General features: G+C 36.6%; 1 protein-coding gene across 1 annotated transcript in view; it reads right to left on the bottom strand.

Annotated features, from left to right (window-relative positions):
* The window catches only part of LOC144442707 (aminopeptidase N-like), a 48,219-nt gene that overhangs the window by 20,643 nt on the left and 11,839 nt on the right, over nucleotides 1-15,737 (bottom strand). Inside the window, exons 5-7 of the mRNA XM_078132085.1 lie at nucleotides 14,304-14,417; nucleotides 13,495-13,626; nucleotides 11,713-11,844 (exon numbers count right to left, since the gene is read on the bottom strand). Of these exons, the coding sequence (XP_077988211.1) occupies nucleotides 11,713-11,844; nucleotides 13,495-13,626; nucleotides 14,304-14,417 (378 nt within the window). The remainder of the gene's footprint in view (nucleotides 1-11,712; nucleotides 11,845-13,494; nucleotides 13,627-14,303; nucleotides 14,418-15,737) is intronic.

Genomic DNA, 15,737 nt, shown 5'->3' with positions numbered 1-15,737 from the left:
GACGATTTCGTGTCCCTAAATTCAGAACAGTCAGAACCAAATCAAGTTTTGTGCCCACTTCCACTAAATTTTAAACCAAACTAAATAATTCTATTTCAAAGACATCTGCTCTGCATTCCAGATTGGAAGAACCGCGGTTTTTTTATTGTCTTTTTTAAGTTGATGACCATTTCTGGCAAGACTTCACTCACAATTTTCTCGATTTTACTGATTTTTCTTCTTTATTAAAAAGGTTTAGGGTCGGCACCGGATTTCTAGAATGGAAGCGTTTGGGGAGTTATGTGTGATTTATTTGTTGAGAAAGGTTCAAAGACAATAAATATCGCCGGAAGGTGGCACTTGCCGTTTCAGTGAGGAACGACTAGTGCCACCACGGTAGTACTCGACAATTCGATGGACCACGGCCAAGTCCGCCATTCACAATTTTCAAATCACTTGAAATAAAGCAATCTGGCAAAACTCGCCCATGTGCATTTACAATCTTGTCGCAACTAATTCTAGTAGGTAAAACCATAGACCCTCCACCCTGTCTATGGTAAAACCTAGTCGCATTCATAACTTTCATCGAGGGTAAGGTAATTTTAGTCATCAACTTCTATAAAGTCCAAAATGAAACGATAAAACATGTACATTTTGGAAATTATCCCATGTATAATGCCAGATTATAAAGTGACAAAGAGTGGTTCATCTGAGTGGATAGCTTAACCTCTTGACGATTTATAAACAATGGGAAATAGGCAGCTATCTCGATGTTCATTTTAACCTATTTTCCCAGAGAATATTTTCAGAACTGGTATCCAAATTACCAAGATCACGTTTTTCATATTTACTGATATGCCGCTTTAGTTATGGCCGGTTTTGTGAGATGTTTTGCGTGCACAATGTAAACCACAGACAAGGCATGTAAACTTCTACTTGCAAACCCGTCTATTTCAGGCTTGGCCTCTTACCACTCTTGGAGGAATTGTACTGACTCCTCCAAGACCACGTCTGACACAGTGGCCTGAAACCCATAGTCTATCGCGAGTATATTGTCTACCCTTCAAGAGACACACATTCTCTGCCAGTCACCCTTTTAAAAATACGCTTGTTAAACGTCTGCTCCTGGAGTTAAATTTGGTTCAACTCATGAGCAAAATATTTGTACGTGACTCCGGGCCCCTTTCAGACAATCCGAATTTTCACGCACGTCCCAATTCGTTTTTTTCCCGTGACAACAATTTTTCTCCTGAGCCTCCCCCTACCCTAATCTAGTTCCTGACGACCGTATTCCAATTTTACACTACATCTTTACATATTACGTATAGTCAATGTCATTACTCTCGTTGCCGATGTGTTGGCAATTATATACATGTATATATATAATATCCATAATCACAACATATTTCCTGCTCAAAGAAGAACTGTTTCAGCTTATTCCATTTCGATATAAACAGAGTCCAGGGATAAAATACCCATGTACTACTCCTTATATTACTGGCTAGGTAATGTCAACCGTAAAATAATCCAAGCACCAGCGTCCCTAAAATCCGTGAAACAGTGTCGATATTACAGTATTTTGCTGACACTTATTACTTTCTGTAACTGGTCTATATTTGTGATATCATGGTAAATATGCTTGGAATTTATGGCCTAACAAACCAGACATTACGTAGATTTGAATATTGAAGAAAATCAAAAACAAAAACAAGGCCATGGCCATGGCCGGTCAGGTACTGATATTAGTACTTTAGACATCAGTGGGGGTCACACTTGGTCATTGAAACTATATTGACCGACCAAAATTCTAAACATCACGGATAAATAATTTCATATCGAAATGTATGTACGGAGATTCAGGTTTTTAGACCACGTGGCTTTGACATGACATCATCAGCTAAATTTGCAATACGAAAGTAACGTAAAACATGGATGTATCTAGTAGGGAGCAAAGTCCGCATGTCTGTATGGATGTTTGAAGATTTACTATCGGTATATGGGAGGCATAGAGGGAAATATTTGAATAGCGTTATTTAACGTTACATAATTCATAACTGACTACTAAACTACCGTCAAGAGGATTGTTTTTGCTTCCATTTATCTGTATTAATTTTTTTTAAAGGCAGTGATGGTGACTGCCAATGCCGGTAGTGAAAATATGGCCCGCACATTCTGAAGATTTTTGTATCATACAAGTTCAATGTTGTAGCTGAGAATGTGATTTATATTTATAACTCAGTAGAATGGGTACCGGTACTGATGCGAGGGATGTGAACCAACCTTTGTGTTGCGTGCTTTTTAATATCACCGTGTGTGTGTGTGTGTGTGTGTGTGTGTGTGTGTGTGTTGTTGTTTGTTTGTTTGTTTGTTTGTAATGTAGATTCGTCGTTGATATACTGCTACTAGATCAGACCGTGGGTTATACTTCCATGATCAGAACATGACCAGACACAACTCTCCACGGCACCATTTTGGTTTTGCAACTTTGATTACTTTGTTTTGAATAGCTTTTGTCAAGTTCTTGACTTTCCTGATATGACAATAAAGCAAGGGCGGTGAAATATTATTATAGTAGTCCTTCAAAAAACAAGACAATTTTGAAACTTTTAGTGGAAAATGTTAGTGAAGACACAGTTTACCCGCATAAATTAACTAACAAAAGACAAAAGAAATGTACACATGGTTCATTTTCTAGGTGTCGACCTCATGAATATGCACCAAGATTTAGAACCGAGTCAGCTTTAAATGCGTTCACACCTCCAAATCTGGTCTGGACAATATTGTCTGGGCTTAGTCACCCTTTTATGCGGACTACAGAGCGGCCCTGGTGCGGACTATTTCTGCCACCTATTAATGCCTGAAAGTCAAGTGGCATATGCTGAGGTTGTGTACAACCAGCAACCCATAACATTTTAGCAATCTACAGTTCTACCTCAGTATGGCTATTAGCCATGCTAGGTAGTTACTATAATGATTAATATAATGGTTGTCTTGGTAAAAGTTGTCGACCCCCCCCCCCCCAAAAAAAAAAAAGAAAAGAAAAAAAGAAAAAAAAAGATCAACAAAACATTCTATGATATTGAAAGCGCTCCTGGCATGTAATTCCATAGAACAGTTTCCTGTAGGGAATGGCAGCGATTTCATTCAAACTCAAAGACAGAGATGTTGCTAACCAACGTGAACAGCCATAAAAAATTGTATGTGAATGAGTATGACTCTGAGATCCCGCTAACGGTTTCATTGTTGTCGGTCTAACCAGAGACACTGGAGAACTTCACTGTCTATGATCTAATCGTATTGCTCAGTGTGAAAACCGTGCAAAGCGTTACTATTTTGGCGTTGTATTTTCGCACATTTTTGGTTCACAAGGGTCCAATAATTTAAGCTTGAGTTAGGAAATAGGCCTATTAAAAAAATTGTGTTGTTCCGATTAGGCAAAATAAATAAATAGGTGGGGTAGGTAGATTTATTTTTATTAATGTGCGAGTGTCTAATTCTGGTTTTCCATTTTTTCCAAATGATCTCTGTGTTATTGGCTTCTTTCCATTAGATGTACAACCATTACAGATTGGAGGAACAGTTTTATATTGTCTTTTTAAGTTGATGTCAGTTTCTGCATCCACTATGTCTCGTGAGACTTCACAATTGTTGCGATTTTGTTAGTTTTTCAAGAACACGTAAAAAAAAGTTAAGGGTCGGCAGTGAAAAACTAGGTGGGTCGGGTAACAGAAACCAAACAGTTATTTTTTAGGCCTAAGGCATAACGTAGCATATAAATCTACCCAACCTGCGCGAGCAAGATCTGCATCGGTCAATGTAATATTTACATGGTCTATTACAATTTGGTAAAGTGTACCATTGTATATGCTTGTGCGAGACGTAAAAAACATCATGCCGTCTAATTGTACGAAACGATTTAGTCACTATGGTTTTGAAGTCAGTGAGATAATGTTTGTGAAGTACCCGGTATCGTGATGTTATCGCTTGTATAGAAAAACCATCACTGAGGCAAAATCTCACTTTTATCATCATTCATTTTTTAAAGTCTTCAATCATGCCAATTAAAAATATGGATACTGCAGTCATTTATGTGACTTTTTTTCCAAAAATGTTTATCGTGCATCTCGATTATATTTTTTTTCGTCTTCGTAACATCTTTTTTTTTAATTGTGCCAAAAGTAGTAGCTACCACATATAGAACAGTGGAAAAATACAGAATGAGACTCAGAAATGTAAAATCATTTACTTCAATGTCCAAAATGCGGACATCAGAAAATGATGCATGCACGTTGTGATGGACTCGTGATTAGCTCTAGTCCAGATGCCAATTGGTATCTAACTAAACCATAGACAATAGAGAGGGTCCTCTCTATTTTCTATGACTAAACCAAGTTTAGTGAGTGGAGGTGTAAATGGTAACGATACTGTTTAGGAACACGGTGATAGGAACTAGACGAGATTAGCACTGACAACACACGCTCCGCGAACTCCAGCAAAGAGGCCTGGTGGGGTATATAGAGACTTGTCAGAGTTGTCGGAGCTACTGTTCATGTACATATAAGTTCCACGTATTCTCAATTTATTTCGTGCTGGATAGAAAACAGTCAGTATAGTCCTTGTGTTCTCCAGTGTATAGCCGATGGATTGGATAGTGAGAGTCATGATATGTGTGATACATTGTAGTTTATACACCAGAACTGAATTTTAGACTGATCCCGTCGGCATCTTCAGAGAAAGCATCAAGCGGGTACCACAATAAACTGAAAACGTAACGACTATAAGCATAACTATAAGTTTTAATTTACATGGAACTACGGTCATATTTGATAAGCTTATCCCCCACTTCCACATATGGTCTCATACCCCTTGGTCAGCGAAAAGCCAATCATGTTCATGTCCGGACATACGAGTTATAAATGGGGCGGTCATATGGGTTAAGTTAGGGTGGAATATAATATATGGAAAAAGTCTGATTGATACTGGCTGTGATGGGTAGTAGAGCATTTTTTAATTGTCAAAAACAGGGTTGGGGGCCGAATGATATGATTCAAAACGTCATGACTTTCTGGTATATCTTTGTTGTCATGGTGTGTTTCCAGTTGAGGATGGCTGTCTTTGACTGGCTACAACAGTAAGTGACTGATTTTGAAAGCAAAGAAAGTGGAAGAACATTGGTGTTAGTTAAAAAACTATTGTTATTAAAGATATACAAGTAAACGCAGCAAAACAATTGAGAGTCGGTACGGAAAGGAACAGATGACCACAGGAAGGTGTTCAGCTGTTCTTCATTGTTCTTTGCAATTTGACGACCGGGCGATCACATACTAGTAGTTGTCAGTGTTTTCGCTAAAGCAAAATACACGGAGATGGTTCAAAATCACTTGACTATCATTTCACTCTTATTTAAATCTACAAATATCTCATTAATATTTTCTCCCAGCTTACTTCAAACTATATGACATTTTCCATGAAAAAAAGGTGCGTATATGGAGCAAAGAAGTGTTTCAGATATCAGAGTGTTCACGTTTGCGTGACCAAGACATAGACATAGACTGGCAAGCGACGCCATGAATTGTGATCGAATCCCAGGGTCGGATCGGTTGTAGATCAGTGTTCATGATAATTCATTTGCGTGTTCAATTACTAAGTCATCGATGTAGGGTTATAAATTCAGTGACTACACCATCAACAAAGTTACTTCTTACTATAAATCATGTTGAAAAAGACCCTAGGAAAATGTCTAAGCAACAATGACGGGTGTTACTTTTTTGCAGTGTTTATCCAAATAGTAATCGTCGAATAACGTGACCCTGGCTGAAAACTGCGACAGTGAGTGTACCATAAATTCCCAAAACAGACTGACCAGAACAGACATATTGACACAAAAAAAGTGTGCAAGTTTACATCTTGTGACAGGTTTGGTTGGGGTCACCTCCATCGGCTAATGGTCGAAATCGTCATTGTAAAATATTTTTAATTACCCTCAACTACAAATCAGCGTATCGTTGACGATCATTTCAATCGTAAGTGTTTAGAACTGATTCAGAAGTAAAACGTAGAATTATTAATGACAATGGTATGCAAAGTTTTGTTGTTTAACAATCATCAGCGATTTGGCATGTTTGCACAAACCACAGATACTTGTTAGTGCATACACTTTTGATACTTCTATTCTATAAGGTAAAGGCTAAATTTAAAAAGACATGATCCCAGTATTAACTTTTTGTTGCGGCTATATTTCCTAAGTGAGGTGTGCCAAAGAAAGTTTTCCCATGATACTTTGCGCCAGTGCGACTTTTTGACATTGTACGTTCGATGTTCCCAATGAGTAAATGGAATTTTATCGAGAAGTCTATTCATATTTGTTTATGACAGCAAGATATTTTCAATTTTCTGTTTTTGGTCATTTTTGGGGTCAAAAACTGTCATTTGTTTTGTAAATAAAAGAATTCAAAGTAAAAATGAATGACAGCCGCAAAACTAATCGATTGAATGGGCTGACATTTGGTGTGCAGGTATGTTAGAGTATCTAGATGAAGAATTCTTCAAGAAAATTTGAAGATGACATTGATATGCAAATACGTCTAAAACGTGCTGTGTAGTATCATATTATAGCCATGTTATTTTACAATACTCGTGAGAAAGTAGAATTTATTGGTGAAGTAAAGTTGCTCATACACCTAAGAAAATTTGACTACACTTGAATACATAATGAGCAAATGAAATGATCACAACAATCACATATCTTTGTAATGTTATGACTATACAAGATCTAATAGTAATACAGGGACGAATGGGGTACTTATCAAATAATGCCCTCCGGAACTCAGAAATAAATGTAGATGCGCTGTACCATGCAGTTACGATCAGCGGTTTTGAACTATGGAGGTAGGAAGGAAGGAGGTAGGAAGGATTATAGTCCTACCACCATTTCTGAACAAAATCGTTGTCCTTGAATTGGAATGGTATGCTTTTAATACAAAAGTTGCACAAACATATGTTCTTGCTTTCAAAAGTTTTAGAATTAACACCATGATTTCACCGTCGCCCATACTGAGGTTTTCCTGCATCTATTGCTATGGATTTTGTTGGTGGGACTTTGCTGTACTGTATGAACACTTGTTCAGACTCAGGCCACTAAAACACAATTGCAAAAAAACCCCGTAAAGACACGAAGTATCGTTTTGCACAACGTTCGGCTTGAAGCAGGTTTGAAGGGTAACCATGCACGACAGAGAAGATGGGTTTAGAGCCCCATTCACACCTAAAACAAAAAGCGATTCTAGTCTGTTCCTATTATAGTGGTCTGAGGTTCAGATCAAAGTGCCGCATTCATCCACAACATAAAACATCATAGACCCTACACGACTGGCGTTTGTAAAAGTCAGTTTTAAACCATAATTACTACACCTCTTTATCTTCTCGGCAAGAACATGCAGTGCTGCAATCCAACGTGAGGACCTCTCACCAACTTTCAGATCACTTCACATTGGGAACGTTGGTGAGAGTTCTACTAATATAATTCAGACTGAGGCAAAAAATATAGCCTTTCTGAGTTGAAATCCGAGGTTTAAATCCTGATATCTGAAAATTCCCAATCAACCCAGATTACATTGAATAAAAAATAAGTCTAACAAACAATTTATGATTTTTCAGTCCCGAAACTTGCTATTATCCATACACTGTATACAAAGCTAAATACACGGTGATTGGTGTATCGCACTCCTTGACTGAGTGGGTCGGAAAAAAAATAGGTAGACTCACTTGTCATAAATCGATTTATAAATCCACAAAGGCACTGTGACAACTAAAGCAGTCCCTTTACAGACCATTTTTCTCAGAAATAAATAGGCTAAAACAATACTGAATGACAGGCAGTCCAAGGTATGCGAAACCATAAGCGAGCGCGTACTCACGATGCTAGATTAACACACTATTTTACCTGCGCATTGAAGACGCACAGTAAAAAGACCAGTTTTCAACATTAATGCAGGAAATACAAAGCTAACAATTCAAAATTGTATAAAATGTAAGAAAACAAAAAACAGGCGACAGTCAGAGCATGCATGAACTTCGATTTACAATACCATTATTAAGTTCTTGCATTTTGGGGCTAATGAAGTCATAGAGACTAGAGTGGGCGAGTTTCATCACAGTTAGTATAATCAATGGCACCGTGATAATTCTGACTTTCACTTGAAACTGGACCAGAACAGTCTAGGTCGGACGAGTCGTCATCATCAATTCAAAGGCGACGTAACCAAATATACACCGTGAATTCATCTTAGATCGCACCGAGTTGAACAATCATGTCTGTCATTGTAGAATGTAGACCTTTACGCTGTTTGACCGACTATTGAAGTATAACCCACATAGGTGATATTTCATTGACCTACATGGAAATGCTTGTAAATACTTTTTGCAAGTAGTAGTAGCTCAGACCACTCTAGTATTTTAGTGGTCTGAGGTAGTAGTAAGAGTTTTTGCTAACGTTTACATGCTAGCGTAGTTGTACATGTACGTATACATGTCAGTTCGTATGTACATGTACATTAAATGTAGCTCTCATCATATCATACACTGTACATGTGTGTAACCCTTTTCTTTTGCACCCTCCCCCTCCGCCTTCATGGGGTCAAACACAGACAACTAACTAACTAAATAGTGTTACTGTTAGTTTTCTGTGGGTCAAACAATTAGTGTACACGCCTTGAATCACATGCAGGCGAGATAGATTTGAATATTCATTTGTTTACTGCCCAGTTATGGGGGTGAACTCATGAATATATTCTGAACTAAATGCAAATGTATTCAAATCACTTCCGACTCGCAATCTGAACTATTTTTCAGATCAAGTATAATCCGATTAGACAGGCGCTAATGGGAAAGTACAGAAACGTCCACCTCATCAGCATAAAAGTACAGAATTGAACTCAATCTGAACTATAGTACGGAAAATGTCGTAAACTGTACTATTTTTTCTACTAGTTAAATAACATCTTTTATTTGCACATTGACCCCACTACCAAGGGTAGTTTGTCATGCTGAGTTCAAAAAAGTGTTCATGTAATGAACATCAGTTGCCATGGTAACCAAAATACCCATATTATGTGAATTTGTGAAAAAAATTAGACATAAAACACTTTGGGAAAAACATCATTGCCATGTACTAGTTGATGATATCTGGTGGAAGAAAGTTTCATGATTTTTAAAATTATCTGTATCAAACTTAAGCAATGCTAAAACTCTAAATTCCCCCGGATAAATTGTAAATACCTAAAATACCAGCAGTCCTTGAGAATTCCATCTACGCAGCTAGGTTCAGTTTTTTATCACAAAATCTTTAAAGTAAGTGTACACATACATTTGAGTACAAATTGACATGATCGTTGACTCCATACTGCATATTATTGTTTGTACTTTGATTTTATCCAACAAAATATCGTCTGCTTTAAATTCTCCAACTCAACTGACAACACGATGTGCGTATATGCGTATGTACGTATTTCCGGGTCCCAGTGACATGTGCCAAATTCAAACGATAAGGACACTGAATATAGATGGGGATCACAGTATCATCGATTGTTACAGGAATATCGATATTATTATCCAGAATTTCACAGTCGTGAAGGCATGAGGCTTGCTGACCAGTGCAGTGTTATAAAGATGGCGACTGTTATACTGTGCGTGCGCAAGTCGACTGACGTCACTAGAATGTAATACATTGTGCAATAGCTATCACGCAAATCACACATGTCACGTGCACTGCATTTATGTGCGTATGCAGCGGTGTGCGGTCCAAACATCATATACACAAGCGAGATAGACAATGAAAGCAACCGCGACTCACTAGCCTATTGTTTACATGACTTTGCCGAACGACTAGGAATAATCATTAATTTACACAAAATTGCTAAAATTTACACGAAGTTGACTTAAAAACAGAAAGGGGCATTGCAAATATTTTGTAATGCATGCGTAGTCCGGATTGTTTGTCTTGCTTTCAAGCAGACTACCGAGAGTTGATTGCTTTTATTTTGATACAATAACATGTACCACTGACGAAATCAATGTAAAAAGATGCAACAATAATGTTGCCATTGTTGTGTCTACCTGGAAAATTACATGCATCGCGGTGAAAACACGTTCATATGGACATAGCACAGAACAGTGAATACATCACGCTCCCACGTCAAAAATCAAAACAAAATCAATAAATAAAACAAAAATTTGCACTGTAAGACATGCCTAGCCATAGTTCTCTTCAGCATGTTCAAATTTTATTTTACGAGACAAAAATAGTCGTAGACGATATACGGCACCATGACACACTGTGTAAGCATAAGTAGTTTTTTGAAAGATGACAAAACTGCTGCTGTGTGGATGGTAATGAACCCAATCAATAGATAATGAAATAATTAAAAAAAAAGTGAGTACATAGTTTTCAACTGAGATAGTAATACGACAACATCATCCGATGACTTTGCTATTTGTGAGGCTAGCTAGCCACTTCGCTATAACACTGTGAGTAATCATAGACTGTACTGCAACAACACATGATATGTCTAGATCAAAGGGGGGGGGGGAGGAGGAGGTGGACCTATATGTAGCATTCGATACTGACGTGGCCATGGAAAACCAGACTGCTGTATTTTTCTTAAAAGAAGCAAATCAAAGAGATGAAGCGACTTTGACAACCATACATTTTGGAGTACATACATGTACTTAAAACACGGACATTTCCACCCATCCAAGATAAGTGGACTCCCCCATATAGCCACATGTTATTACATTGCCTCATGTGTTGTCTTATGGTGAAGCCCTTTCTCATTCGATCTCTGTAAGTTCGCGAGTACAAAAATATCAAATCATTTTCGATTAGAATTCAATAATTGGGAATTAGAATGTTCCATTTTGCTCATTTCAGTGACATTTTATATTTACAAAGTAGTGTGCTGTAGGTCGACAACACAAGACAGGGTGTGTTTACATGTATACATGGCTCTGAATTCATATGCTAAGAGGTTCGACCAGGGACGTATAAACTTCATCCTAATATTTTTTTTTATTGTCATTATTATATAATATTAAACCCCTTCACTTTTTTATTCTCCTGACATGTAATTTTGAAATTACTTTTATTATAGTTTAGAGTCACAAATTGAATGCAGTATGTACAGATAAAGTTGTGAAAGGGCGCCCTCAAATGTCAGCCAGCATAGCAAATATGAGCCGGCATAGTAAATATATGCTCAAACGGATACATTTTATTGACAATAGGACCAAAAGGCACCATTCCTCTAAATTGTCTCTCACACAATGCTTTATTATTATATAATATTTAAACCCCTTCACTTGTAATGATGACGATGATGATAATAATAATAATAATAATATGTATATGTAGAGTTATTTTTGAACTCTTGCGTGAAGTAATATTAAAGAATCTATATAAGAAACAGTGACAATAATAAATAACACATGTACCAGTCAGTTCAGACAAGGCTATATACCATTGTAGAAAAGGATTTTCTTCTTCCATCACAATCCAAAACACAATGACCCCCCTCCACAATTTTCAAAACAGGGTGACCCCCCACCCCTTCTAATCCAGGTAGGACAGCTACTAGTCTGTGACAATAATAAATAAGAGACAAAAGATAGGAAGGTGTGGAAAAGAGGCACTTAGTCTATTAGTTCACGGGTAAATAAGATTTGTTTAATAATATGTACCTCTGTCAAAGCATCCCATAGGTTATCCGTTACAACCGGTTGATAAGCATGTCGACGAAGATAAAAACGAAAGCCTTCAAACATCAGGTCTTCTCCAAGGAATCCATCCATTAACATAATTAATGAACCACCCTAGAAAATATAACATCGTCACAAAAATCCACTTCTATGTACTCATATATGGGGAAAAGTTATTTAAATAATTCTAAAATGTGATATGGGACGTCCCGGGCCTACGTATGGATACAATGAGTACACTGTAACAAGTTCCGCGTTAACTGCCTTCTATGCAAGGGTTTAAGCCACGTTTATAGCTTTTTGATTAGGGAGTGTCCAGATTTTACTTCCAGGGGGACCCTGGATTTTCCTCTTTCCTCGTGTATTTTTTTTCGTGGCTCCCCTATGTATGTATGTATGTATGTATGTATGTATGTATGTATGTATGTATGTCTGTCTGTCTGTCTGTCTCTGTCTGTCTGTCTGTCTGTCTGTCTGTCTGTCTGTCTGTCTGTCTGTCTGTCTGTCTGTCTGTATACAATTACAAAACACACATACACACACAAACACAGCTTCAATGCCGTGCCTATAGCCATTGAACCTCTGAACCTTTGTTCAGTTGTGCTAAAAAAAAAAATAAATACTCATAAATAACTTATAAAGTGTATAAACCTTTAGAGGGTAAATCATTAGACTGAAAAAAATATAACCATTCGATGCACAATGACAAGAACAACATATTTCCATTGGGCAATGCGGTCTACTTTTTAGATACGTATTGAATACAAGTTTAGAATAGTCAAAAACTGAAATAATTTAACATGACTTCCAACCCTGTGCCAACATAAAAAGCTGTATGCTTCATACAGTTACTTGATGCAATTGCTATATCTCTTTTGCAGTGATGGAGACAATTGTGATACTGATAGCTCAGGAAATTCATGTACTGATGATAACACTGATAGTGATTGTGATGAAACAAGTCTTGCACATCTTCTCGGACAAGTTAGGTCGATTTATGTTGCATTAAATAATCATGTTTTTTTTTTACCATGACCCCCCTAGAAAATTGTGCAATTTTTGTTCCCTAATTTTTCCTCAGGAAAATTTATGCCCCCCCCCCCCAAGTAAAATCTGGACACTCCCTTAGGTCAAATACAAAAATGTTTGGTTCCGGTTACCCGTCCCCACCTAGTTTTTCAGGCCGACCCTAACTTTTTTTAAGTATTCGAGAAAAATAATAAAATCGCGAAAAATCGTGAAATCTCGCAAGAATAGTGGGTGCGGAAACTGCCATCAACTTAAAAAGACAATATAAAACTATTCTTCCAATCTGTAATGGCTGTACATATCATAGGAAGAAATAAACAACACAGAGACCATTTGGGAAACAATGGAAAACCTGAACTAGTCACTCACACATGAAAAAAATAATATAATAAAGTAAAATAAAAAAGTCTACGTACTATTTTAATAGTGAATGTAATCGGAACAACACAATTATGTTACGCCTTATAAGATACCTATTGTATTCTAATACTTGCTTTGACAGAACTCACTGGGTGTTGATGAATTACACATAAATGAGTCGATGAGGTAATTTATTATACGTATACCAAATTGTCAAGGTAACATCCATCAACAGTAATCGACTACAAGTCATACATAGCAAAGCCATGATATGCTTCAGTGCTATTGAAGGCATACTATTTAATCTTTGATTTTGTATAATTATTTTGAGTCAAGTGGCTTTTAAACTCAGCGAGTGCAACTTTAAGTACTTACCTTTTGATATGTTATAGTGTCGAATGCGATTTCAGACTCAAACCCAACGTCCATGACTACAGGATGAGATGTGCCACGTTGATCTGAGCTGAACGCACGGTGTGTTGCATCTTTCAAGAAAAATTGATCCCACTGTGTATAAATGAAACAATTCAGATTTTAATTCATACTCAAAAGTTTATCAATATGTGTATCTGGTATTGTTCATATACTAATCTCAAATTGTTGGACAGTTAATGATTTCATATTTTAATGAGTATTCTAATCATGAATAACTTTAATGAATGGAGATGTACATGTAGATATTAAGGGTTGCGCAAAGGTGAAGTTAAGTGAAGTTATCAACGAGTACCACAGGGTAGTTGGACGTACACCAATTGGATGTATTTGTACACATTTGCCGTTACCATTACTACAAATATAAACCACTGGTAGGTAGGGTTCTATAAAATACTAGTAGTGGGCGGTGTGGAATCAATAGAATCAAATGCGGTCCCTGATTTCATCGAAACACTTTTTTCGCCCACGATGCACGAATACGCCGGCATCCCTATTTCAGTAGTGTTGAGGCTATCGATAGCTTCGAATTTCTTCTAACAGTTGGTGGTTTACCCATTTCCATAACAACATTTGGTTCATGATTTCGAATTAAGCTAGACAATTCAAGGTGAAGAGAATACTTAATATTCGAAGCCACTGATAACATCTAGTTTACAATTTGAGTTGACTCGATGTTAAAATCATGCGTTGACTGGTTATGTATCGGAAACTTCGTAAACTTCACTATTTTAATATGAATATAGTCTCACTGTATCAAACCCCTCTTCAACCATATCGAGTCCGTAAAGCTCGAAATACGTAGCGAAGCCCTCGTTCAGCCATAGATCACTCCACCAGGCGCACGTTACCCAGTTACCAAACCACTGCAGATGAGAAAGTTGAATTCATTACCAACACTATGCATACGACTAATTTCTGTGCATTCACAAATGTTCAAATATTACTTGGTTTAAAATATATAAGTTAAGTGGATAGGTTAGCGTTTTATGTTTAAAAATATTAATTCTTTTGGCTAAAATGCATTTAATGTACTAACATATTTTTCGACTTGTATGTACACACTACATGTGAGAAATATTAGGATACTACTTGTGAGAAATATTTAAGCATTATAAAAAATCCTCTCCATAGATCTGCTCTGACAAAACTAAGGATAAGTTCACACACACTAACAATAGAAACAGGTAGACACAATAAACAAGAGATAGCCAGTGGAACATGTCCTATGTGCCAAATTTAAACCAATGAAATTGAAGATGAGCAACACTTTATCTTAAACTGTAAAATGTTCACGGACGAAAGAAAATCAGTTTTAGCACATTTTAAAATATGGCCCCCAGATTTGACAAACACAGAAAAATTTCTTGATATAATGAACACTAAACATGAGAATATAATCAAAGAAGTGGCTAAATACACATACACATGCTTTAAACTTAGAGAGCGATACACTGTCAACTGCCTTGAGAAAACAAATACATAAATATTTTAAACATAAGCCATTTTTGACACCCTGCTTTTCCTTGTTTTGTTATTGTCAGGTTATTTTCTTTCTTTATTGTGAATAGGTCTGATGTCCAGATTTGGATAAAGATACAATAAAGAATTATTATTATTATTATTATTATTATTATTATTATTATTATTATTATTATTATTATTATTATTATTATTATTATTATTATTATTATTATTAATGTGGCCTTCTACGCTAAGACTTATTGATGGCATCGTTAAATAATTAACAATCTTGTATATTTCTTTCCTAAATAAGAAGTCAGACTGTATGTTGCAATAGCATACTGAAGTACTTTACCACCACGTAAGCTTAATATAAGCTTTTGATATGAAACTAAATCATCCAGAAAACATTCCTATACTGTATACATGTATCAATAATTGAGGTGATGTGTGGCCTGAAGAGTTTACTGACTTTGGTAGAACAGAGCACTCATCTCAGTAAATTATTGATTTGCCATCTATTGTGAAAGTGACTAAAAAATCCCATTGCATACCGAAAATGGACATATGCACACACACAGACGAAAACACATACACAGCCATACCTACAGACACAAACACATACATAGACACATACACTCAAACACAGAGTACGCAAACATATTTTCGAAAGCGTTTGTCACGACGTGGTTATGAGGTCACTGAAACTGAAAAAATGTTCA

The sequence above is a fragment of the Glandiceps talaboti genome, chromosome 1 (assembly GCF_964340395.1).
Source record: "Glandiceps talaboti chromosome 1, keGlaTala1.1, whole genome shotgun sequence".
NCBI classification, from domain to species: Eukaryota; Metazoa; Hemichordata; class Enteropneusta; family Spengelidae; genus Glandiceps; species Glandiceps talaboti.
Note: the sequence above shows the minus strand (reverse complement) of the source record. Positions and strands in the feature narration are given on the sequence as shown.